The 26,000-nt window shown below is 39.6% G+C and overlaps 1 protein-coding gene across 1 annotated transcript; it reads left to right on the top strand.

Annotated features, from left to right (window-relative positions):
* The first annotated feature begins 1,753 nt into the window (after positions 1–1,753).
* On the top strand, positions 1,754–25,520 carry ptpn9a (protein tyrosine phosphatase non-receptor type 9a). The gene is made up of 13 exons (XM_034236153.1): positions 1,754–2,277; positions 9,186–9,329; positions 13,619–13,708; positions 15,346–15,470; positions 15,956–16,061; positions 16,980–17,090; positions 18,373–18,689; positions 19,804–19,891; positions 20,237–20,306; positions 21,585–21,663; positions 21,818–21,968; positions 22,495–22,702; positions 23,274–25,520. Exons 1-13 carry the CDS (start codon positions 2,245–2,247, stop codon positions 23,462–23,464), a joined length of 1,713 nt encoding a protein of 570 aa, XP_034092044.1. The 5' UTR covers positions 1,754–2,244; the 3' UTR covers positions 23,465–25,520.
* The last annotated feature ends 480 nt before the right edge of the window (positions 25,521–26,000 follow it).

Here is a 26,000-nt window from a genome sequence, read left to right as displayed (position 1 = left end):
GTATGGTGGGGTATTTTCTGCTTCCTATGATGTCATGCAATTCCTGTAAAGTGTACTGGATCATAATGTAGCCTGAGGGAGTCCAGAGGTACACTAATTAAATTGCTAATCTTGCAACTAGTGCGGAAATACCTGCTACTATTATTAGTTATTTCCTCTTACTTTATTTAATGCAGCAGTATCTTAATGCATTGATGGTTTTGGAGACAGCCCTTGTGATGTATAGCTAATGCCTGGATGTGCACAAAAAGATAAATAACCTCAATATAGACTGCAGTGGCTGAAGGTGGTTAGCTTAGCTTAGCATAGAGATTGTAAATGGGGAATCATGTAGTTCTTTCCAAAGGTAACATAATCTGTACACAAGAAGCTCTCTAATAAATAAATTAGGTATTGTTGGTTTAATTAAGAAAAAAAAGTCTAAAATAGACTACAGGAATGTACTACTCTCAGAAAAGAATAGAAGCTACAGCATATAAGCAATTATTATATTAAGGAATGGAGAAACCAGCTCGAGTGCGCTTGAATTTGAAAATACACAACCGGAAAAAATCTGCCACTTCCTTCAGACTTCCTCACAGAGCCCCTCCTCCAACACACACGAACGCGCACATGACCAATGAGGGCACGAGATAAATGTGTGCACGAGATGGAAGGCTGACAGGCAGGTAGGCCATCCAGTTACTTTAGCCGGGCCGGCTCAGATGATTGGTCGTGCTTTTTACAGCGCCACGGCTTCCACAGATGAGAATTTATTATGGATTTATTGTCAAAGCATTTAATATATTCATTGCTATCGGGACGTTAAGAACATTCCATGGAATATAACAAAAAGTGTTTCTGAAATAAATTACATACCCCACCAAGTACTTTTTTTATGTAGTATTTGTACTTTACCACACTAAAACTAACACAGTTACTTTGTACATACAAATAATATATGGTATAATGCAGTAGCCTACTGTACTAATAATCTAGTATTGCATGTATCTAAACTGCTCCACATTGAAAAGCTACAACAATAAAATGCTCTTGCTATAAAACAGGATGATATAATAAACATATTAATATAATACTGTTAAAAGAAAGTACTTTTACTTTTGATACTTGAAGTACAATTACCTGATAATACTTCAGTACTTTACATTATTATGAAATTGGTCAGAATGAGTACTTTTACTTTTAGTAGTCTAATTTGAAGCTGATACGTTTGTACTTTTATTTAAGTCAAATGTTGAAATCAGGACGTTTACTTGTAATGGAGTACTTTAAGACCATTCTTCTTTTACATAAGTAAAGGATCTGAGTACTTCTTCCAAAACGGAAAATAGCTTATATAAATGCACAATATTGAAGATGTATTAATCTTCTCATGGAGAATTTCATTTGCATTTGCATTTCATGGAAATAAACCGTTGACATTTCCTACTTCTTATTACACATTTCCACATAACAGCCATTCGTAATTTAGGTTAGGTAAAGAAACGTTTACATAAACAAAACACATTTTTAGTGAGAGGACTTTAATGTCCTTTATTTTCGTATATGCGAATAGCGTATTTTCCACAGTAATGATAGCGTCTGGCTGTGAGTCCTCCTCGCGCCTCTAGATTCAGACTGACACTCAAAATGGTGATTTTCCTGTTTGGTTTCCTATTTTTATGAATGAAGGCGGAGGTCGTGAGCTTTTGTCATTTTCTAGTGTTTACCACCAGGGGGTAGAGCAACATGCAGAAAGAAAAAGCCTCAACTCTCTCACTTTTCAGAGCTGTGTGTGTGAGTATGGGTGTGTGTTTCCCCCACAACATAAAGGCGACGTTCACGGCTAAAAACTTGCAATTCATGGCATGGAGGAGGCGGCGCGGCAGCAGCAGCCCTATGATCTGTGAGAGGTGAGGAGGTGGTGGAGCAGCGGGCTCTGAACCCACTTATTACCGAGCCGAAGTCAAGCCTCGTCTAGCTGGTCGAGTGTTTTCCTCTTTTTTCCTTCTCACTGTCCTCCTTTTCTTCTCTTAGACGAATTTTGATAGAACACCAGCGCGTTTTCTATGTAGTTTGGTGGGCTAATTAGCCTGCTTGTTTCGCAAAGAGGAAAGGAGCTCCTACTACAGCAGATGCTTTCAACTTTGAGCAAGAGGGACAACCCCTAAAGCCCGTTTTTTACACGAGGGACAGACACATCTCCGTCATCTTCCACTTCATGAAAAGGACGCGTCTCGGTGAAAGGTGATTACAGAACTGACGATGGCAGCTACTCTATCGGCGGAGGAAGAACAGGTAGGCCTTATGCTTCTCCTATCTGTGTTTCTTTAACCTAAACGCTCCAGTCTCGGCTCTACCTGGAGGTATTTTGGCCTTTGCGTGTGCCCACCGCAGCGAGTGCGCAATGCATTTGTTGGGAAATGGTCGTGAAAGCGGAAATATTGTATCGATTTCTTGCGCTTTATTGCTCTCGTTGCATCACTGTCAGATCCTCTCTCCAGCGGCTGAGCTCATGTGATGCGAAACAGGCCGAGCTCGCCTTTATCAGTCGCTCTCCACAGATGTAAAATACTGATTCCGGGTGTTTAGGGGTTCATTGGTGGGGGCAGAGTGTGATATTAAACCGGGGAATGTTTTTGGAGAGCGTTGGACTCTCCGTCTAGTTCAACACTTGGCTATTTCAGCAGTGTTTACAGTAGAGACTTGGTTTATATTGACAGGCTAGCAATGTGACTTTGATAAACTGGCATACATTCACTCATTTGATCTCATTTCAAGGATAGGAAATGTGTTTTCCTTCATTTGTTTTGATAATATCAAAGCATATGAGTTTCACACTACTTTCTATAGTGTACAATGTTTATGTTCGCCACTAAAGCTTAGTTATGACACATTTTCCATCATTAGTTTACTATCAGTCAATTCAAGAACCACCAAATATATAAATGATTCCTTGATTATGCAGTGTTGCTGCAGATGAACCAATTTAAGTCATAAATAATTTAAACTCTTATATTATGTAGGCTTGTGTTATGCTTCGTGGATTCAGGCCCTGGAGACATGACTTTAGACTCTTTGGATTTTAAAGATCAAAGCTCACATTGTACAGTTAAACATGTATTAGGTAGCCCATAGCTAACAGTAATGCAGTCTAATCATTTTTTAGACTGGGATGGATTTGCTGCAGGGTTGTTTGTTTGACGTAAAACAACCCTGCAGCAAATCCTACCTCCATGGAAATTATAATTGTTGTAGCTGCTTTGGAAGTAGTTCAAATGTATCGTTGACTGAGGTGTCTCCGATATGTTGTGCCACTCCTTTTATATCAATGGGTGGACTTAAATTCGAATCAACCCATCTATAAGGACATTTGTGAACTGAACATGAACCTTCTTATTGTATATGTTATACATGTACCTAATAAACGTATTGTAAATTAAAGCATTTATGGATTTGTAGTTTAAGTATAACCACTCAAAGCAATAGTGGCATAAACCATACCAAGCCATATATAAACAACATGCGCACTAAAGACTGTTTTTGCACATTGATCATTTTACTAAGAAAATCAAACGTAGCCATGGAGGATTAATTAATCATTTGCAGTATGAAGATTTTGAATCTGATGAATTTAGTCTTTTCCTTTAGTGCTCAGGTCACGCGCGTGCCTTTTCTTCCTCCTGATTCCTCTCATCATCTGGCCAGCAGAAAGCCTTATCTGGCTACTCCATTTCCTGTGTGAGCCCGGGCCCCCGCTAGGGTACCGGAGGCCCTCATTACATCCCCAGCCTTGTGGGGGGTGTTTGGTTGGATTGTGTGTGTTTTGTGTGCGTGTGCGGCTCTCTCGGGAGCATGCACGGGTGTAGTGGAACTTCATTCTGAAGGCAGCTGTTAAAAGCATTTCCACTAGACTCGGGGGAAGGGGGAGTTTATGAGTTACAGAGTGCGTTTGTGTGTGTCTATCATGTGCTCGAGAGAAAATGTGTGTTGTGTGTGTGTTTGTGTGTTGAGTCTACTCCCAGGAAGCAGTGGAGTGAGAGAAATTGGGGAATAGGGAGAGAGTGACGTCATTGACTTCCTGTTTTGGTATTGACTCGTGCCAAATGGGACTCACTGAAGTGAAGCAAAGCTGCTTGGCAACAGCAGTCCTACATTTGTAAATAGGTTAGCAGGGCATCTGTGATTGTATAGATTCAGGAAGGGCAATGTCAGGGCAGCCATGAATCCATTTGAAATCCAACAATGAAGAGATGCATTAGTTCTGTCTGTAGGATCAAGGTGTGATCAGGAAGCTGCAGTAACCCTCTCTACTTCAAAACCCTTCAATAGAGTTTCCTCTGGCGAAACATTAGTACAGTCACTATGTACAATATGACTCCTTCTGGCAGGAATGTGGCGGTAGGTCAATACTGGGATAGTAATGACCAATTCCAGTAACAAAGCATCATCCTGATATCAAGTAAAACAATAAAAAAGGGGTTGCCAGTTATCCAGCATGTGTAATACATTGCCCTGGCTGTGACACATCTCAATGAGATACAGCTATTATAAAAATACTTCATGCTTACATTTCACTACTCACAATATAGTGAGAATGGTTTATAGGGTTGTGTTAGTGGTTGGCAACAACAGTCTTCCTAGGCAGTTTTTTGCCAATAAAGTGGTTTCAATATTTGACAAAGCTTGTAGAGTTGAAATGATTTGTCAAATATGACTGGTCTTAACACCTTGAACACTAATAAGTGCTGGTTTCCATAGTTTGTCTAATAGTTGTATAGTTGCAGCCCTACTTAAAACCCAAAGATATTTAGTCATTTTTGGATTAATCAATTGATTGTTTGGTCTTGACAAAGGATTGCAAAGAAAATGTCTTCCCGGCCTTGGACCTCTACGTCCAAGTCGATGTCCAAAACCCAAATACGTTAAGTTTAAGAGGATACAAAGCAAGTAACCCATCATTGCAGTTCTTGTTTTTTATTATTGGACGTCAAAACAGACTCAGCCGCCGTCTCCCTCTGGCAGCAATTTTCCTCTGATGTCATAGTTCCCTGGGTCAGTGTCTCCAACCTTTTTGGACCCATGGACTTGTTTTTATGCCTGTTTGGCAAATAACCAACTATAACTTCCTCCACGAACTCGCAGCACATCGTGTTCCTACCACAGTGAACCTAATCAATTAGTTATCGACAGTCATTATCAACTCTGCCAATGAACAACCCCCTGACAGCAAACTGGTCAGCTGTTTATTGTTTAAAATTCATAACTCAGCATTTGAGAAAGACTAACTGGACACATAAAGACCGCTAAAGTGAAGATTGGAACATTTGTGACCAGAAACAGACTATTCCTGCACTTGCACCTTCTTCTTAGTTTGTTTAGATTTATGTCAGGCAGTTTAAGCTAGAATTAAGTGTTTCAAGAACTTTGAGGAAGTATCTCCTGCCCTATCAGACCCGGAGCAAGTCAAGCAAATATTTATGCATCTTCCAGGACTTGAGAAAGTGACTCCTCCGCAGTCAGTCTTCCAGTGCAGTCTGCTGTGCTTTCATGAAAACAAACTGGTTCGTCCTCAAATTCCACTCTGGCGGATATGGCCCCTAGTGCAGAAAAACCAAACAATACTGGCTTCTCCAGGAACAGAGGGTCAACTGCATGGAGTTGGCAAGCTATCCTTAAAAGGCTAAGAGAGAAAGAGCAGCTGTCAGAACATTAGAAATCTTGGAAAGCCGAGTGTACCTGACAGCAATCTGACAGGAAGTTGTCTTTGGCCTACATCGAAGGATTACCGTTTAACAATGGAACAACCAAGAGCAGATTGCACCATATTATTAGGAACTCGTGGACCTCGTGTTGAAGGACTGCAAACATAACATATTTTAATCTGCGCAGTCCAACACATTTGAATCACAACTACCAACAGTGAAATTGTAACAAAGATGGGAATACTGATGGGAATACTTGTTAACTTATTTTGCAAATTCATTTTCTTAAAGGTGGAGTAGGTAATTCACTTCAGAAACACTTTTTGTTATATTCCATGGAATGCTCTTAACATCCCGATGGCAATGAATACATGAAATTCTTTGACAATAAATACATACAAAAATGTCATCTGTGGAAGCCGTGGCGCTGTGAAAAGCACGACACGAGGATGGCCTACCTGCCTGTCAGCCTTCCATCTGGGCACAAACTCATCTCGTGCCCTCATTGGTCATGTGCGCGTTCGTGTGTGTTGGAGGAGGGGCTCTGTGAGGAAGTCTGAAGGAAGAGGCAGATTTTTTTCGGCTGCGTACTTTCAAATTCTAGCGCACTCGAGCTGGTTTTCCATTCTTACCTACCCTACCTTTAATACGTCATATATCTGTCTGCAGTTTTCTCTCTTTCTCTCTAAGATAATTATACAGTTTCTTCCCTCTTAGTTCTTTTTCAATTTGTTTTGTTTACCAATTAAACAGATTGATTTTGCCCCAGACTAGCTTGAATCAAACCTACTTTTAGAGGACAAAGATTTAAGACAGGAAGTCAGCCACTATTGTCAATTGTCTGACTCATCATCTTCTTTGTGATTCTCACCAGATCAATGGCACCAACTAATTACACGCCCATTAACCTAACTCCATACACTTTTTACAATAGCGAAACACCCAGTGACCAAGGGAAAATGCAATAAAAGGGAGATGTGTTTAAATACATTTTGTGAAATTCATCACCACTATTGTTTACTTTAGTGGAAGGAGATGGCTCAGCTACAGGATGGACATTGAACACATGCTGAAATGTTTAAAGATGGTTTCTGGGAAAGGATGTGGTTGACCTCCTTGATCCTTCTTCATCTCTGTTAACTAGCTTCTGTTCAAAGGCTCTTTCCCATTACATGCTCTGACTGGATTTGGTGATTCGTACACTGATGAGTGGTGTAATAATGCCTTTTTGGTCAAAAAGACAGTTCGATGAAGTTGAACTGTGCACATAATGATGTCAATGTTAGTTAATTGGACTGAAAACATTTAAACCTCTAAACACAATCAAATATTGGTAGAGTTTTCTAATAAGAACTATTTTTGTAAGGGCAATGCACCCAGTCAAATAACTCATTGCAGGGCCACAATGTCTAGTTTATAGTTACATTGTGAGGTCTGAAACATAGTCAATTTATGTCAAAATTGTCAGTATTGCATACCAATAATAGAGAAATGGCTCCGGATGATCAGATATCCGTTCTCTATTCCACTGAAAAGCTCAGAATACCACCCCTCCCCATGAGAATCGGATATGAAGCGACCTCTGCGCTGTCAGGTGCAATCGTCCCTCATCCCTTGCATGTTAAGACCCCCGAACAGAGCAGAAGCTGCAGGCCCTCCTGTGTGTGAAAGCACTGGCTTTCCTGAGGAGAGACAGTGGCGTCCTGTCTCTGGGCTCGGCGCTCCTCAGTGATCGTTTTGTATTCCTGAAGAGCCGAGGACTCCCACAACTTGACTTCCTGTCTCCCATGCATGCCCCACCGCCGCTGTGCCACACCAGAGAAGTGGGAGCCTGTGTTTAAAGTGTGAGCTTTCATTGCCTCCTGTGTCGCCTTTTGACGATTCACTGGGTGCTGACTCGCTCACTCTGCGGGTGGTGGAGGAGGGGGGGAGGAGGTTCCTGAGGGAGTGTATAATAAGAGCAGGGGGAGGACAGGAAGCCCCCGAAAGACTGCGGGCTAAACGCATAAGTTATTTGCAAGATGGGTGGAAGGCCTTTATGGTAAACACATTTTCCAAAATACAAGCGCAGTGTATGATACACATTTCATTGGATGTTTTTAGATTTGAACCAGTGTCTGATTAAACAAAATAACCACTTTGCTTTGTTAGCTAGCTCTTTTAGAACCGTGCGATTACTTAAAATCACTTTTATCTTAAAAATGTCTCAAACGACTAGTCTTTTGCCAAAGATGTCAGGGTAACTGTTTTGTCGTTCACCTTTTGCTCTAAGGGTGCATATTTGGCCATAGAAGACATCTGTTTTCAGCAGATGACATTTTAAAAACCCACTTTATGTTACCTTCCTGGCAGAAAGACACAGTTAGCAACTAGCTGTTTAACATGGAGGGACATTAAGTGGCTGCAGAGCAAGATTTGGAGAGGTGGTGGGGACAAAGAACGAGCTAAAAGACCAGTGAATATTCGACTTGTCTCAAAATCTGCTTAATGTAGTTTAATATACATTGCACTTGAATTTGTGGAAACCCTAAAGAGCTTAAAAACAAAATATAGCATTTACTCAATCTTACTAATACTTAACATGAAACAAAACACTCAGTTGTCTCACCAAGTTTCCCCTGAATATATTATGGGGTTGTAATTAATGGGACGTAATCACGGTAATCCATCATAACTTCAGTTGTTAGCTTTTTTCCACTCCTCTCTTGGGGTTCTTTACTTTAGTAGAAGCCAGATTTCACAAGAAACCAATTAGCATCTCCATCCTGAAAATGTTAGATGCACATGTGTAAGCTTTACTGTCATTGAGTTCATTCATCATCTTCTTCCTGTAGGAGACAAATATAAACCTAGTTTGGAAGACTAATCAAACCTATCAGGCAGTGTAGTGTTATCAAGGATGACTGATTTTCCAGCACTCAACGACTACATATGACTGGCTTTACTTCCAAGTATTATTAAGTGTGTCACCCTGTCATTATTGCAGCTTCATGTCATAAACACCAGTTCAGCAAGATTCCAGCGTCCTCTCCTCTCATGCTCTTGCACTCACTTGATAAAAACTATTTTGATATTGTAAGCTCTTATCTTGAACTCATCCGTGACTGGATTTAAAAAAAAATGTTTGTCCATTAATGGATTTCACAAAGTGCCAAAGCTTTCCCCAAGATAGCTGTGGTTAACACACCGGAAGGACGGCAAAACTCAGAAACATTTTAGTGTAAAACCAATCTCTTTGGTTGGCTGCACAAATTGCAGTTCACTTCACACATTTCGCTTTGTACCGCCCTGTGTATATACATTCTGTAAACTCACAGTGAGCAGATTATACAACAGCTATGGATCATTATCATAGCCATAAAGATTGTGTCTTCTGCGAGACTGTAGATAGCACTTCCTGTGAGGATGTATCAAGTTTAAAGCGCCGTTTCACTTCCTTTTCTCTTTGACCCTTTCGATTATGGGAGTGCAACGTTTGTGACCACATCTGTTTGTGTTCAGGCTACCAGGCAGTTTCTGGAGGAAATCAACAAGTGGACCAGTCAGCATGGAGTGTCACCGCTGTCCAGGGAATTGGCCGTCAAGTTCCTCATGGCTCGAAAGTTTGACGTCCTGCGAGCCATCGAGCTTTTCCACAGCTACAGGGTAAGAAGACTGGAGAGAATTGTTTGGATTAAAACTGTTTTATTTTTGGAGCAGCGCTGACGTAGCACCCTTATTACAGTGGCTATGAACAGCTGGACATGTCCATTTTAATACAATCCAGTAGACACAGGGTGTATTTCACTACAAATAATACTGTTTATTTTGTAATTAATATTGAATGTCAGCATATAATTAGCTAACCAAGTGGGCAGCATATAACATCCCTTTGAAATGCACACAATTTAGTCAGAAAGTATTTAGTTTGCGTCTATTTTTGGACTTCTTCAGTGTGAATTAGGGCTGCACGATTTTTTTTCTTCCGCAAACCATCCTTTCTTCAACTTTAATGCTATACAATTGGTATTTTTTTAACTATAGTTAACCGGATGAAGGATTGTAGTCACGGACGTCTGGATCTTAAGTTATCAGAGCAACAAGCTGAGCTAGCTCGGTTAGCAGCGCCGCACTGCCCTGGAGAAACACATGCAACTACTTTATTCAGTGTTTTTACCTTTTAATCACCGGGTCCGTTAGCTTTGGAGATTTGATTGTGATTGGTGGTTTGCTGTCACTCACTCAAGTACCCCTGACACGAGAGCTGCGTAAGTTTTCCTTTTGTAGCAAGCAGCAAAATAATTGTAACATGACGTGTTTGAGTTAATTTGCCTACTTAATATCGCAAGTCCTAAAAAAAATTATTAAAAAATTATATATATATTTTTTTTTATGCGATGTGAATATCGCGCATGTGCATATCGCGATTATCGTCACGACACGATATATCGTGCAGCCCTAGTGTGAATTTACCAATTTGAACTACTTTTGAATTCCTCTGAATTGCATAAATATGGTACACACACAATGGTACATATACCAATGTAACCAAGACCTCTTGGCCACCCATTAAGAAATAAAGTTCCATTGTCATACTAAAGTCAAAGCAAGAAAATAAATACATTAGCTTGTGTTATCACTCTAAACTGCGCCAATCGTTGACAAATTACAAAACCATAACAGAGCCAGAAAAAGCAAATGTCCTGAAGTAAATAGTTTTAGATAAGATGTTGAGTCATCTCAAGCTCTAACTTGTTTTGATAAAACCTTAATTTTCAGCTTTCGGTTTCAAAATAATCGAACGATTCTACACCCACACTGGAACTACATATTAACCTTTTTGAGGCACAACTGCAAAGTCTGTAACGAGTCGTCTCAGAAGAAGCAGAGTGGGTGTGGGAAGCACTTCTCCAACCGCCTGGGGTCATGGAGAAGGGAAAGAGTTCAAAGATTGGAGTGAACACAGAACCACTTTATTGTTAGATCAACTCGTTTCGGCTTGTGTCTTGAAAAGTTGTTTTAGTTACTAGAGTACATGTTGCTTCTCATTCAGTTTGCTAACTTTCGTGATCATTTCAGATTTGATTTTGTCTGGGGTTTCCTTTTGCTTTAGTGTGTTTTTATATAGGTTTCTTTTTTCTTAGTGACATCCCTTTGTAGCACATGCGCTTCTATTGGCTAGCGCTCCAACACATTGCACTATATAGGGGCGGGACATATTTGAGCCGTTGACCAATCGCAACAGAGGCAACCAACCAATCAGAGCAGACTGGGCTCTGGTTTCAGACAGAGGGTGAGAAAAGGTGCTGCAGCACAGGCAGTATGAGAAAAATAAAGAGCTTTTTAAACATTAAAGCATGGAGACATGTCCCAGTAGAGGCACTACATACAAATCTGAACCTGAAAATGAGCAGAATAGGCCCCCTTTAAAAGGCCTTTTCAAGACGATGGATATCAGTCGAACAACGCACAGATTGACACAAAGGTAGAAGGGTGGAGGTCATATTGTAGAGCATCTTCACCAAACCCAGTAACAAAATCCCCTTTTCATTAAATGAATGTCTTCAGAAGCTCTAGCCAAGCAAGGGATCGCCTAAACAGATGCACCAAAAACCGGAGCCAGAAACACACACCCTTACACTGAATTATACACCGGGGGGGATCAAGACGCAGCATGAAGGCTTATTCAACTTTACTGAGAGCTTTGAGCCCATCTGAAAAGAAGGGTTGCACTGTCATCAGAAAAAGCGTGTTGGTTGCTACAGCTGAGGTTATGAGGTTCAATGAAATGAGGAACAACATGTTTTCCAGGAAAGGGTGTCGTGTCAGCATGCAAAACAATATTAGACACAATAATAGACTTGAATATTTGTGATGTGTGTAATGGGTCAATTTAATTATTTTTTATATTTAAAAAAATGTTTGAAGCATAAGAACTATGCATGTATATATACTGCTATGGCTTCAACGACCACGCGGTGGAGTATATATGGACTTTATTAGCTAGCTTTGTTTCTAGAAACAATCTGTCACTGAAATAGCAGTTGGTGACCTTGGTGATATTATTACCATCAAGCTGGAAAATGATGATGAAGATGAAACCTCTAGGGCTCAAACTGCACGTCTCATTCACTTTATGATCTGAAAATAACATCTAGATAATAACCTTTCTCATCTGAGGCACGTAATAAATACCAGAGAGTTGAGGATAATGTCTCGTTTTGTCCCTAAATGGTCTTTACTGCTGTAAGTTTAATTCTGGCCAAATTTGAACATGTAAAAAGGGGTTTATCTGCTCAAATCCGTTTTTATCCCCCGCAGCAAACGGAAAGTTCTCAAACGTCTCGCACAGACTCTGCATAGCTTCGAGACGTGGCAGGGTTTTACCTCCTACCTTTTCAGTAACGTCGCTTCAATCACCCAGGGTTCTTGTTCCTGCAATGAATAGTTGTCGTGCGGGAACGCGACTCGTTTATGAATGCCTTGACTGTGACTCTGAGAAGGATTAGTCTCCCCCGCCACGCCACAGTTCATTTAACTCGGCTTAATGCTGCGTCAGCACCGGGACAGAAGCTGGGGACAAGTCATTTGTCAGAACAAACTAAGGGGGAAACTTTCCAGTGAAGTGTTTGTTTGGGAAGGGGGGGGGGGCAAACAGACCAAGCTGGCATTCAGACTGAAGAGGCTGGTCGTCAGGCCTGGCACGAAACATCAGGGTATTTTTATTTTAGCATCTATTTTAACTGCCGCGGGAGAAGCATTAGCTCAGATTTGCTGTATTTAAATCAATCGTAGCCGTAAGATAAACAAGGAAAATGCCACAAATGGGGATTTTTACTTTCTAATTTGCATAAAGTACAATAAGCTCTTATATATCCTTGAGGTTTTTAATCTGCTTATATCTATTCATGTTAGTTTATCTTTCAAGATTCAATCACAAGCTTCATTGTCATTTTTGCATTGAAAATATTAAGTCCAACATACAGTAGGCATGCAAAGTTGTTCAAAGTCAAGAAAATACAATTTATTTATTTGGGGTCACATTATATTAAAAGTACAGTTTTTCAAATCATATATTTTTAGAGACCCGAAAATGACAAATGAAATGGCAAACAAAATGTGTCTAAAATAAAAACGAAAAAGTACAAAGGGGTTGTTTGAAATGGCAAATGTCTACACATGTACATATGCATACATATCAACATACATACAATACACATACATGTGTCCATACATTACATTCAACCGGTGTATAGAAACAGTCAAACAAGGGATGGTCGTCTTTGGGAAAGAAAATACAATTTCATAAAATAGTAAAAGCGATATAATGCTGCAAATAAAATCTGTGAATAAGAAAGAATACTATAATTAAATATTTTACAATAAAAGAAATACTTGATACTGTAAACAAAAAAGTGAATTATCTACCATTTAACAATTACAAATGATTGATGAAAACAATTATAATCTTAGAAATACAAGAGATGCCATTCCTAAATAATCAATAGTTATTTTGATTTTAAATAAGAAAGCCTCTTTAAAAACCAAACCCTCTGTTAATATCTATTCAGTGAAATGATAGGGAATTTATTAAATTGAGTTAATCCAATGTTTATTAAATTGAGTTAGTTAATCCAATATTTATAACAGTTCACTAGTAAAAACGTATTTATATACTTCTTAATAACTAATTTACTGGCCCACATCATTTATAAAAGAAGGAAATGGTGAATGAAAATGGCACCTCCCATTCTTGGCCGGTAAGAATAAGTTGAAAAAAACTCCCACACAGCCTCCTCGGGGGATGGAAAAAAGGAATGGAAACCTTGTGGAGAAGGATCCTCCTGCAGGAAAGTCAGGCGGGTAGCGCTCCATTGTTCAAGCAGAGGAATTTACCTCAAAGTGACGGCCTATTATACAGCCTGACTTCACCTGCTGTGATCTGTTTTCTTCAGGAAACGCGTCTTAAAGAAGGAATCGTCCGACTCCAGCCTCAGGAAGAACCTCTGCGCTCGGAGCTGCTCAGTGGAAAGTTCACAGTGTTGGTAAGAGTCATTTAAATCTCCTCTACTTTGCATCCCTGAGAGAAACAGATCATAACAGAAACAATGTATCCTACAAGTAAAAGTACTGTCTGTGTATCCTCCCTCCCATGATCATCCATTGTTGTTCAAAAACGATTGAAAACACATAACCAATGAGACGGATTACTGCTCTGTCACATGTTCTGTCATTATTATGTTGACTGGCTTCTTTAGTTATTTTCCTCTTGATCCCACACACACCGTCTTGGTGTTATATACGCTTACTAGAGCACCAAATGTGTGTTACTCCGCAGTTGAAAATAGTCCTCAACAAATGTACATGTTGTAGTGATATAGTGGAAGTAATGAGGCCTCTATTCAAACTTAAAGGATACTTGTGATCTGCTTTAAAGGATTTACATCTCTAGTAGGAATAGAGTGAGAAATGAAAAGACATACATGGCTGGTTTTGGTATTTTTATGGAATTTTTTTGATAAGAACAAATAAAGGAAAAACACAAAGCTTTACAATTTGATGTTCAAATGAAGATGTTGCATGCTTATAATAGTAAACCATGCTTTGGTTCTGTATTGAATAACATAGTTCAGGTTTAGAAATAGCTAATAAAAGAAGTACCCTTAGTTGCATGGTCTCACCTTGTAGTCTTCTTTCTTTCTTATGTGTTACCTTTTTAGAAATGTAAGCTCTTCTAAACTTGTCAATGAAATAGCTAAGCTCGAAGGTCAATCGATCAATAACTGGCACCTTAAAGGTTCCCGAATGTTATGAGCCTATTTTCCATTCACCAAAAAAGGTGTATCAGAGTATGAAAGCTGAAGTTCTCATAATGGGAAATTAAGAGGTATTTTGGGGTGCAAGATATTGGTTGAGTGATTTGCCAAGTGCATTTCCTGTGTCCGATATATTTAGCCTTTTGTCAGCCAAATGAAAACCGTAAATGATGCCCCCTTTCCACACACACACACACACACACACACACACACACACTCCTGCGTTTCCCTTCTTCCTTCCCCGCTGACGTGCCACAGTGGCATTGATGCTGCACATCCTCCTGTGTGACGTCGGAAGTCTCCTGCTCAGCAGCGGGCTTCATATCCTGCCTGAGGGTATTTTTAGCCGCCATGCCCGGGAACACGGTCTTATTTGCTTACAAAGGACGGCTCCCTGTAATCTTTCTCCTGTGGCTTCCTTCAAGTGAGAGACCTCCAGTTCTCTTGACACCAGCAGCCTTAACACTCATCAGGTTTGACGTGAAAAATATGTTCTGTGTCACTCTGATTGGTCGGTGGGGGGGGGGGGGCTGTGAGACCTACATCATTATTAACAAGAATTGTTGACAGACCTTTTTTTTTGGCAGAGTGCCAGAAAGCAGCATATGAACTTAAGTGCCCCCCTGTGGTCATTGTTCAGCCTTCACTTTAGCAGAGCGACCGTTTGTCTGCCTTGTAGTCACACCTTAAAACACATGGTTTCTAGGGAAAATACATCTTTTAACATTTTCTCATAAACAACGGAACAACATGCATCTTATGAGAAATCAGGTGGTATTTATTGAAGATACAGGACAAGTGAGGACGATAAGACTTCCAGAAATCAAAGCAAATGCTTAGTTTGTTTCTAAATGTTTGTATTCCAGAGTGTACGGGATCCTTCGGGGGCGTCCATTGCCTTGTACACTGCCAAGCTCCATCACCCAAACAAAACGGGCAACCATGTGGTGCTTCAGGCTCTCTTCTACCTCCTGGATCGAGCCGTGGAAAGGTGAGGACTGTGGTTTGGGATACCCTGCATAAATAATTTTTAAAAAAAGTCATATAATGGCTACATTTCACTTTGAATTATTATTGAAAATCTGATCAATGGTGGATCCATCTTTCCCTAGAAAAATAATTACTATTTAAGCATTTGTACTTCATCTAAAAACCTTACTCGATATATAACCTTATTTATTGGCAAGTGTTAGTTTTTTAATTTAGGGAATCCTTTACATGTGATACTAAACGTTTCATTAAAGAGGCCTGATTATGTTATGTGTGTTGTATAGGTTGTTGTGCATGTAAATGGCAACATCTTAAATTACAAAGTAAAGTACAGTATCTTTTTTATATATTTTAGGTTTTTTTCTCTATTTACTATGATGGAAAACACTTTGTTAAATGTTCCTGCATAAGTTAGTTGTTACCTGACCTGTTGGTTAATGTTTTAGATATCTTAACGGTGATGTCTTAACCTCTTTTTGCCCTCAGCTTTGAGACCCAGAGGAACGGCTTGGTGTTCATCTACGACATGGCGGGCTCCAACTACACAAACTTCGAGCTGGACCTGAGCAAGAAGATCCTCAACCTGCTCAAGGTTTGACTTACAGTGCTGTTGTTTACATAAACACATCAAATGTTTAGAGTAAATGCCAAAAAAAGACAAATATCTGAGAAAACACGATGCTTGATTCTGAGAAATAGACAGTGTAACATTCACAGGATAAGATTGAAAGACTTCTACCTTTAGTAAAAGAAGGTAGGTTGAACAATCTGTCGTTGTTGAACATTAATCACTCCTCTCCAGGGTCGAGTTAACGCATAACTGTAAAGTTGTGTCCTTCATCCGATTGAGAAGCGGATTGATTAAAGCAGGGTTGGTGAATTTAGTGTTCATCCAAAGGGCAAAATCAATGTCTCACAGCCTGGGTTTACAAGCAAAGGAATGATTGAATCCACAGACCGTGACTGTGCAGTGCTCGGCTGTAGGCAGACTTGCAGAGGCCTGACAAATGAAGCACCACTCGAAGTGATTTGTGATCTAGTAGTATGTCATCTTGAGTCAATAACAGAGACACTTGTGTGGCCACATCTGCATCAAAGGCATGTATTTTGTGCCCACATATTGATCTAAAAAGGGACTGTTGGCCTCATCCAATTCAGCTAAAACATTCAGAGAAAATAGACAGACAGGGCAGTGAGGGCACTCTCATAGTAAATCTTTCAAAGTCATGTTTTAAGGATAAACTAACTAGCACATTATTGTCTAAATCTTTGCTTACACATATATTGCTGCTAAATCCTACTATGCATGTTTACTTATCTATCCTATTAATCTGTTTTTAGGATTACATTTAATGTTAAATATACTTATTGTGTTTGCCTTTATTATCTGCACTGTCCCCCTTACTACAGCAACGCCATTTTGCTTGTGGTTAGACAAATTAAAGATTTCTAAATACTTCCCGTTGAAGCTGATATTAATTGTGTTTTTTGTGCTTTCTCTCTCCACTAGGGGGCGTTCCCTGCCAGGCTGAAGAAGGTGCTGATTGTCGGGGCCCCCGTTTGGTTTCGAGTGCCCTACAATCTGCTCAGCCTGCTTCTCAAGGACAAACTTAGGGAGAGGGTAAATAGAGGCGCTCTTTTTGTAATTCTTGCACCATGTTTATGATACTTAGCTACGAGTTTTGGGAAATCCTGTTAAGGCGTTCAATGAGTGAGCACTTCAGTGTTATTGGATGCTGCAAGTGATCATTTGATTAGGGGGCTTCTCTCTTACCGCACATAGATCCCTGAAATGTTAATGCTTGAATCACAGGAGTCAATCACCCTGCCTACATTACCGCCCTGAAGAATTTCATTAGTATGGATTTATTCAGAGTCACGGTAAATTGGGTTTCAAGATTATTCATTTAATCAATAATATGCAAACAAATACAGTTTGACGTAAAAAGAGAAAAATAATGTTGAATACTAGTTCAGAGTCGGGTATCCTTTATTCGTCCCACAGCGGGGACATTTTAATTGTCAATCAGAGACGGTGCAGATAAAAGGCTTAAATAAGATGAGTTGACTAAAATACGGCAAGAATACGGTGATAAAACGAAATTGTAATTATTAGAAGAATAAAACTTAGAAGCAGGATTATAACTACATTGAAGCTAAGCAGCCACCAGTTACATCATGTATTATAATTGTAGAAATGGTGCACATTGTTTTAGCATTATACCTGCTAAACTTTAGCATATTAGCATTCTGATATTAGCATTCAATTCAAAGTACAGCATCACTGTGCTGCTAGCATGGCTGTAGACTTGTGTGTCAGCACATTTCAGATGTCAATGTAGACTTACAGGCACTTTTGAAATGGCTGTGCAATTTAAAAAAAAACATGTTTTCCTTTTATCTCTCTTACATGAAATACCCCAGAGTCCCACTTCACTCTGTTGAGGAATTCCAGTATGCTCAGACATGGCCTCAGGGCAGAGAAGATTATATATGTATTAGTATATGCTGCACATAGTTATGTTACTATCAACAGTTGTGTTACACTCTGAAGAAGTAGCAGCCAGTAACAACAATTATAAATTCCAAAATGAAATATATTGTTGTCAGCAATTCCTGAGGATTACCAGAGTTCAGTTTATTTGTTTATGGTGTCGTGGACAGCCCCCATTGATCAACTGTTACTAAAAACAGTAAATGGGGCAGCTTTAGCAAACATGGCTAATTTCCAGGATGAAAGACAAGTAGATACCTATGGTAGATACAGGCGAAAGGATAAAAGAGAACAATAAAATGCAAACAACACACGTTGCTACATACATGTCACATATAGCACATCACAATCAGTTGACTACCATGTGAACTTATTCACATCTGTAGGTCTGTTTCTCTCCTTCCTTCAGGTCCAGATGGTGAGAATGGAGGAGCTGCGCCAACACCTCCCCAGAGACTGCCTCCCGCAGCACCTGGGCGGCCTGCTGCCTCTGGAGTCCTTCAGCTGGAACCAGCAGCTCCTGGCGGGTCAGAACGGCCGAGTGGACCCAGTGGACGAGCTGGTGGGAATCCCCGTGGAAGAAGCTTCAATCCACGTCCCCGGAGCCGAGGCCATGCGCCCGCAGGAGCTGCTGACGCACCTCGGCAGGCTTCAGCGCACCGGCATCCATCTGGAGTACGAGGAGGTCCGCAAAGAACCGCCGCCCGGGACCTTCAACTGCGCGCAGTGAGTTCAATCTCAGTCTTTATTTATGGTGTATGGTTGTCGCTCTCTTTAACAAGAAAGTTGTTTTTGTTTGTCATTAGTTTACTTTGCGAATTGGCTGGTGAGCCCTCTTATTTTTTGACTAATTAAAACATCATCTTGTGGCTTCACAAATCAGTTTCCTCTCTCTTTTTATTTCTCTCCTGGTTATTTTTATATTTTGTTACTTCCCTTTGTACCCCTAGTTTAGGAGGGGACGTAACATTTCATATAGCAAGCTCAGTTGACCAAAGTGCTGTACAGGAAACAAATACAATATAGAATAACACAATAGGAGTACAATTATAGAACAATAATTAAAAAGCTTAAATAACTAGAAACATATATAAATGTCAAAATGCCATGTTCAACTAGTATTAAGTTGACAGTAGCAGACAAACTGCTTAAGGGAACTACTCAACCCTGTGTGACCTTGAATTTGTGAAGAATACTTTGTTTTTCTCGCATGCCTCAAAGGTGAACAAAGAATCATAAAAGGAATTTAAGCTTTGATGAATTGAAGTAAATAAGGAGTGGCAAACCATATCCAAATTAAATGTTTTACTTACTATTTCCAAAACACCTGCATTTATGCTAAAACCGAACTTTTTAAAACTCTATAATTTAAAAGCTATTTAGATAATAGTGATACGGTTCCCATTTAGAGTTGTTTAGACTCAAGTGATAATATCTGGAGCATCAGAGTTTCATTACAAACATAAAACAAATAATAATTAATGTCCTTTATCTCTGGGATTAATTGCGATTCTCCTAGTTTAGGCTACATGTGTTCATTGAGTGAATCATTATTGTTGCCCTAAGCTCACATAACTAGCTTAAACACACAATGATAATCCATTTTGTTGGAGCTAAAACCATTCATTCATAATTCAATTAACAGAAAATGTATAACTCATTTGCTAATAATTTCAGCTTCTCAAATATGAGAATGTAATCTTTTTCATTCATGATAATAAATAAATAACATATATTTGGATTTTGTACAGTCTGCTGTATACAAATTAGCAACCCAGATGGTGAGCTGCTCCAGTATTATTGATGTGTGTTAATACATTTTGTTATCATGTGTCTACAGATCAGCCTACAACCAGGAGAGGAATCGCTACGGCGACGTGCTGTGCCTTGATCAAACCAGAGTTCGTTTGAAACCCAGAAGGAATGAGGTTGGTGCTTCTATTCTTTTCAAATATGCATATCATAGTTGTCATTCATGCGAAAAGAGAAACACTGCCAGTCCCATTCATGATATCTCTCAGCTGCCAAGAAACGTGCCAAGCTTTAACGTTTTGAAAGGCTGCCACGCTGCCTCTGGTGTTTATCCAGAAAGTGTAATCAGGGTATTCTTTTTCTGTTGTGTTTACTTGTGTGAATACTCCTTCAGCCTTATGTAGACAACTAGGCTTTGCTGTCACATGAATGTCAGAACACTACTATTCACATTTTAGTGTTTTCTTAAACTGATTTTTCAGGGTTATCTCTGTCTTAATAACACAACTCTGTTCCCACAGCGAACAGACTACATCAATGCAAGCTTCATGGACGGCTACAAACAGAGGAATGCATACATTGGTACTCAAGGTATAACAACTGTTACATATCTTTTTTAATGCTTTCTGGATGGCTAGTGTTTTAATATACAATTCCCTAATCATTATTGCATAAGGGCGACACAGTTGCATTTAGGGATGGGTATCGTTTGAAATGTATCGATTCCGGTTCTTATCGATTCCGGTTCTTATCGATTCCCCCTTTCGATTCCAAAATTGTCAAAGAAAGAGGTCAAACGTTTAGATAACAAAAATATCTTTATTCTTTTAAGCTTTAACTGACATTTGTACAAATAAAAAATATACATGCAATACAAATGTATTGCACAATAACTGTGCTTTATTTACACTTTACACTGTGCCTTGTATTTTTCTTTCTTAGTGTAGTGGAGCCTCACTTTAGAGCGTTTACCGCGATCCATCTTTGGTGTCATGAAGTGACTGAGCTCGTGAAATGTCTACGGGAGGGCGGGGGGAGCCTCGCTGCGGGGCAACTGTGGACCTCTGTCGCCTGTCAGCACAACTTACATGATGCCGTTTGAAAAAATTAAGGGCGGTGCCGGCCGTCAGCGTACGGAGCCGGCCGTCAGCGTTCTGTGATTCTCCAGAACACACAGATGGCCAGCCCGCCCTTTCCCTGTATTCCACCGGGTCGCCGCGGCACAGACGGACCCGGTGGAATACAGGGTCTACCGCGTTTAGGAACCGTTAAGCAGAACCGAAATTGTGTATTTTGTATGGGTACCCGATACCCGGTATTTTCTTATCGGTTCTCACCTGGAACCGAGTTTCGGTTCCCAACCCTAGTTGCATTACAGTACATTCGGTAATTTGGAAAACAATAGTGTAAATTATTCAAAAACGTAATTTGCTATGGGAGTGTTGGGGCTGGTTACGATGTTCGAGGCATTGCTTTGAAAACTGAATATTTATCAGCACAAGATTAAACGTGGGGAGAAAAAAAAAGTGGATTTTTTTTTTTTTTTTTAACTAGCAGGTCAAATAGACAGGATGTTTATATGTTATAAACACACATTTTCCTAAGATCTTTCTCAAACTGACTAAATAACATGGCACTTACAGGTACTGGGTGTGCATAGAAATTACCAGCTTTAAATTAGCAGTAAATGACGATTTAGAGCACGGAAAGGTTTTTTTTACTACCGTAGAAAAAGGGTAATGATTGTCTTCATTAGTGTTTGGGTGGAGTGAAGCTCCTTAAGCTTCCATTCCATGAAATCAAATAGACATTCTCCATTACAAAGAAGTCTTTTTAATTTGCTTTGAATCTCCTTTTGAACTTGTGAAGGACCGCTGGAAAAGACCTACAGTGATTTCTGGAGAATGGTCTGGGAACAAAACGTGCTTGTAATCGTCATGACTACCAGGTAATTTCACTTGTTTGTTATTTAGTTATTGTAATGACAATTCAAATTCATGCTCATTTGTTTAGTCAGAAAATGTACTAGGTTCTCCTTTTTCGAAGTAGGTCAGGATTACAACAGAATAGATTTAATCGAGTGTGTCGTGTCTGTGCTGCAGGACAGATGAGGGCAGTCGGAGGAAGTGTGGACAGTATTGGCCTCTGGATGAAGGGGGGCAGGAGGTCTATTGCCACATGGCAGTGGTTAACCAAAGGGTGGACAACCACACCCACTACAACCACACCACCCTCGAACTGCACAACACTGAGGTACAGACATGGACTAATGCGATACGATCAATAAAATATTACTTTAATGGTCAGATCAAGTCTAAAATTTGACTTTCATCACAGCAGCTCCATCAACTGTCCATCAACATAGACAAATATCAGTAATCAATAATATGTATTGCAACAGGAAAGCAATAAACAAATTATACAGTAGTAGCAAACGTGCATCGTAGAGTCAGTGATATTAAAGTATGGCCTACAAAATTCTATAGTAAGGTCCGTCTTCTCCTCTTCAACAGGGTCAGATGGAAATAGTATAAAGAATGTATCTTATATGTCCCTTTTTTAAGACAAAGTAGATACAGTGTTGAATAGTAACAATTACATTTTTTTTTACTTTGTACATAGTCAAGCTTATTTCCAGTCTTTACATTTGGTGAGCTAACTGCAACCAAACGTTACCTTCTTATATAGCTTACAGAAGATAGTGAGGCATTGATATACTCATGGCAAGTAAGCATATTTCTCAAAATATTTAAGTGTTCCTCATTTTGTATCCATTCAGACGTGTGAACAGAGACAAGTGAGTCACTTCCAGTACCTCAGCTGGCCTGATTACGGCGTTCCCACCTCAGCAGTGACTCTCATTGACTTCCTGGGAGCTGTGAAGAGACAACAGAGGAAAATGGTGACCGCTTTGGGACTTCAGTGGGCGGGCCACCCTCAGGGACCCCCGATGGTGGTCCACTGCAGCGCAGGCATCGGGAGAACAGGTGAGATCCTCAAAAACGTCATGCCTGATTTTATTTAATTTTTTTCTGTCCTTAACAGACTGTTTTCCAATAAAACACATTTCCAGGACTTTAAAATGTTAAGACACAACGTTTTGGAATGATATTATGGCCTTAAAAAAGAGACGCAATGATTAATTGATCACATTTATTTTTGATGTTCGTTTCATGTTTAAGTAATACTTAATGCAAAAATGCAGAATATTCTCTTAAATGTGCAGATGTACTGCTTTTCCCTTTGATTATCTTATTACATTGAATGTCTTGGGGTATGGACTGACTAAACAAGATAGTCAGAAATAAACCGGTACAAACTTTTTCTTAGTGTTTTAAGACTAAACGATTAGTCTAGAAAATACAATTAATCATTACTTGCGGCCCCATCTTTAAGGCCTAGGTAAAAGGTGTGGAAAATACCATTAAGGGTAACACTAAATCTAAAAAACTAAAATCTGCTTCCTTTTTTTTCATATATATTAATAACAATTGTGTTTCAACACCAATAACCCCACTCCTAAAAAGTGTCACTGCTAACCTGCCCTGTTGTTTGCAGGTACCTTCTGTGCCCTGGACATCTGTCTGTCCCAGTTACAGGACGTCGGCTCGCTGAATGTTTGCCAGACGGTGCGACGCATGAGAACACAGAGAGCCTTCAGCATCCAAACCCCGGACCAGTACTACTTCTGCTACAATGCCATTCTGGAGCACGCCCAAAGACAGGGCCTGCTCCCAGCCAATCAGTGAGCTTCAGCCGTGACTTCCCAAAATTAATCCACGAGCCAGTCAGTCTGTTAACCCCATGCTGTGTTGTGTGACCAATTTGTGAGCCCAGGAAAGTTAACTTCCTCGCAGAATCCGTCTTCTGTAACTAGGTCATTCTTCAAGCCAGACCAAGACAAGACGGTGATAAGAGAAGGTCCTGAGTGTTGACATTATGATGTTTCAATGTGATAACAATGTGACATTTTGTTTATGCCCAACATATCTCAGACAATACGTGGCAGCGTGAACAAACTGCTCCTGTTTTGTGCAGTTTTGTGGTCTGTGGTCGGCATAGTGGGTGACGTAATTGAGGTAATGTCCATTCACCCTTTTTTTTTATTTATCTGCCATTTAAAACCAATGGTTTAGGGGACCTTTTTTAAAGGAGTAGTTCACCCCAAAATGTTTCAGTCTCTCATCCCATATCAGTTAAAGCTCCGCAGAAGTTTGTTAGACAATGCTAACAATACATGACCTTTAAAGTAAACATGGCCATTGTGTGCCAAGAGTCATTTAATTTTGATCCAAAGCCTTTTTTTACATCGGCATAATTAATTTATACATAAAATATCATTGTGATAAGGTAAGCTGAGACTGAAATACTTTGCTCATTGACATGGAGAAAGTCCAATTTTCATTTTGGGGTGAAACTATTCTTTAACTAAGTAAACCATTTTCTATTCCAAATGATGGAGCTTGAGCTCCACTGTCACCACCTGTTACACCTCCTATGTCCAGGAAATATTGCGTAGTGCATTTTCAGCACATGGTATTTGTCACATAGACGGTACGAGCCAGTCTCAGGAGTGTCACACTGAACACAAGGAGGTGAAACTGCTCAACTTAAAAAACGATTTAGTCTTTTTCCAAGAAGTCGTTGTATTCCTTTGAGGTTACATGATGCATTCTCCTTTGCCTTAGTAAAGAAAAAAGCAGCAGTAAAGAGGGGTAAGCACATCCAAAATGACCGGGCTGTAAACTCCTAAATGGCCGTTACACCCCCTCCTGTGATCACTTGTTAAATGCCTTTTTTTCTAAATGTATCCACTGACCTTCCATCTCACCTATGAGATTTCCATAGGTGAGACCAGTGTCTGTGGCCGCCTTCGCTCACTAGCAGTGCCATCATGCTTCAGTGACTGTGGGAATGTATCGCTAAGTGCCCACGCACATGCACACGCACACATTTAGAGCAGTCTGCAGTGACTATGCCATCAAAGTCATCAGTTAAGACCTCATGAGTAGTGCAATACTTCTTTTTTTTTTCTTCTCACAAATCATGTCTTAGCACTTTCAAATAACTGTTCCCAATGTGCTCTGAGAATAGTCATCGTGGAGATAGGATGTGATGACACGTACAACTTAGTTCTGTAGCTCTACGTGTGATGCTGGGATAGTTAATCTTAGTAATGCTGAAATATAAAACATTTAGTGACATTTTGGACTTACTGTAATCGTCTGCATAGAGCTTTATTGGGACGAATCAAAAATAATTGTTACAGGGAAGCCAGAAAATAATGATAGAACTGAATAAGCATGCACTAATATGTGCCTACGCCCTACAGAGTCCTTCTTGAGTTTTGTCTGAAGTATATTTCATTATTCTTGTGTTATTTTAAGTTCTACAGACTGTGGTTGTAATCGGTGCTTTCATTTGGTCCCAGTATCTTGCCATTATTATAGAGTACATGTACAAAAACTGACTGTTTCATACGCTGCATTATGTCATTGCTGGGTGAAAAAAAAAACTGTTCTTTGCTACAGAATTCATATTGAATTTGCTTGTAGTGAAGCCTTTTTAAGTCTGCCATCCTCATGCACTCTTGTTTTAGAATTATTTTTCCTTTCAATGATGGACGCAAAATGTGCCCTATTTTATTTTTCTATTGTATTCAACAACTGTTTTCATACGATTACCCAGGATATACAGTTATCTACATTAATTTTATATTTGTTCTATTATAACCTATTACTTTACCATTCGTATGACTATTGAATCAAGCTATACTGTATTAAATACAAACTATGTCAACGTAAACATTCGTAAAATGTGTGATTTTTGTGTTTTCAAGGTTGATTATTTACTCCATCAAGGTTTTGTTTGTTTGTCAGCAGGATTATAGACGGATTACTGTGGGAAAGCATAGCAAGGTCCAAGGAAGAACCCATACAATTTAGAGCTGATCTGAATCACGAGTACACAAAATATATTTTTATTTTATATTGCGATAGGTATTTACAATTTGGCAGTCACAATTATTAAGATTTAGTAAAAAAAAAAAAGTTTTTACTGGTAAAGAAGATAAGAAAAACAAAACATGCACAGATATCGAGGAAATAAAAAAATTGAAACCACTTCAAAAGTGGACAAAATGTTGAAAAGTAACATTAATGCTGCACAAATGTATATTTTTATATCAACAATCGTGACGCAGTGTAAAGTGAAAGACACCGCTCGTATGACAAACATGCAGAATAACGACAGTTCCCCTCAGCTCAACGCAGCATGTTAGCGTCT

The sequence above is a fragment of the Gymnodraco acuticeps genome, unplaced genomic scaffold, assembly GCF_902827175.1.
Source record: "Gymnodraco acuticeps unplaced genomic scaffold, fGymAcu1.1, whole genome shotgun sequence".
NCBI lineage: Eukaryota > Metazoa > Chordata > Actinopteri > Perciformes > Bathydraconidae > Gymnodraco > Gymnodraco acuticeps.
Note: the sequence above shows the minus strand (reverse complement) of the source record. Positions and strands in the feature narration are given on the sequence as shown.

Excerpts from the sequence above, each read along its gene's own strand:
- ptpn9a (XM_034236153.1), top strand. The coding sequence starts at position 2,245 with ATGGCAGCTACTCTATCGGCGGAGGAAGAACAG. Across the intron at positions 9,330-13,618 it reads AGCTTTTCCACAGCTACAGG|GAAACGCGTCTTAAAGAAGG; the intron begins GTAAGAAGACTG and ends TGTTTTCTTCAG. Across the intron at positions 15,471-15,955 it reads CTGGATCGAGCCGTGGAAAG|CTTTGAGACCCAGAGGAACG; the intron begins GTGAGGACTGTG and ends TTTTGCCCTCAG.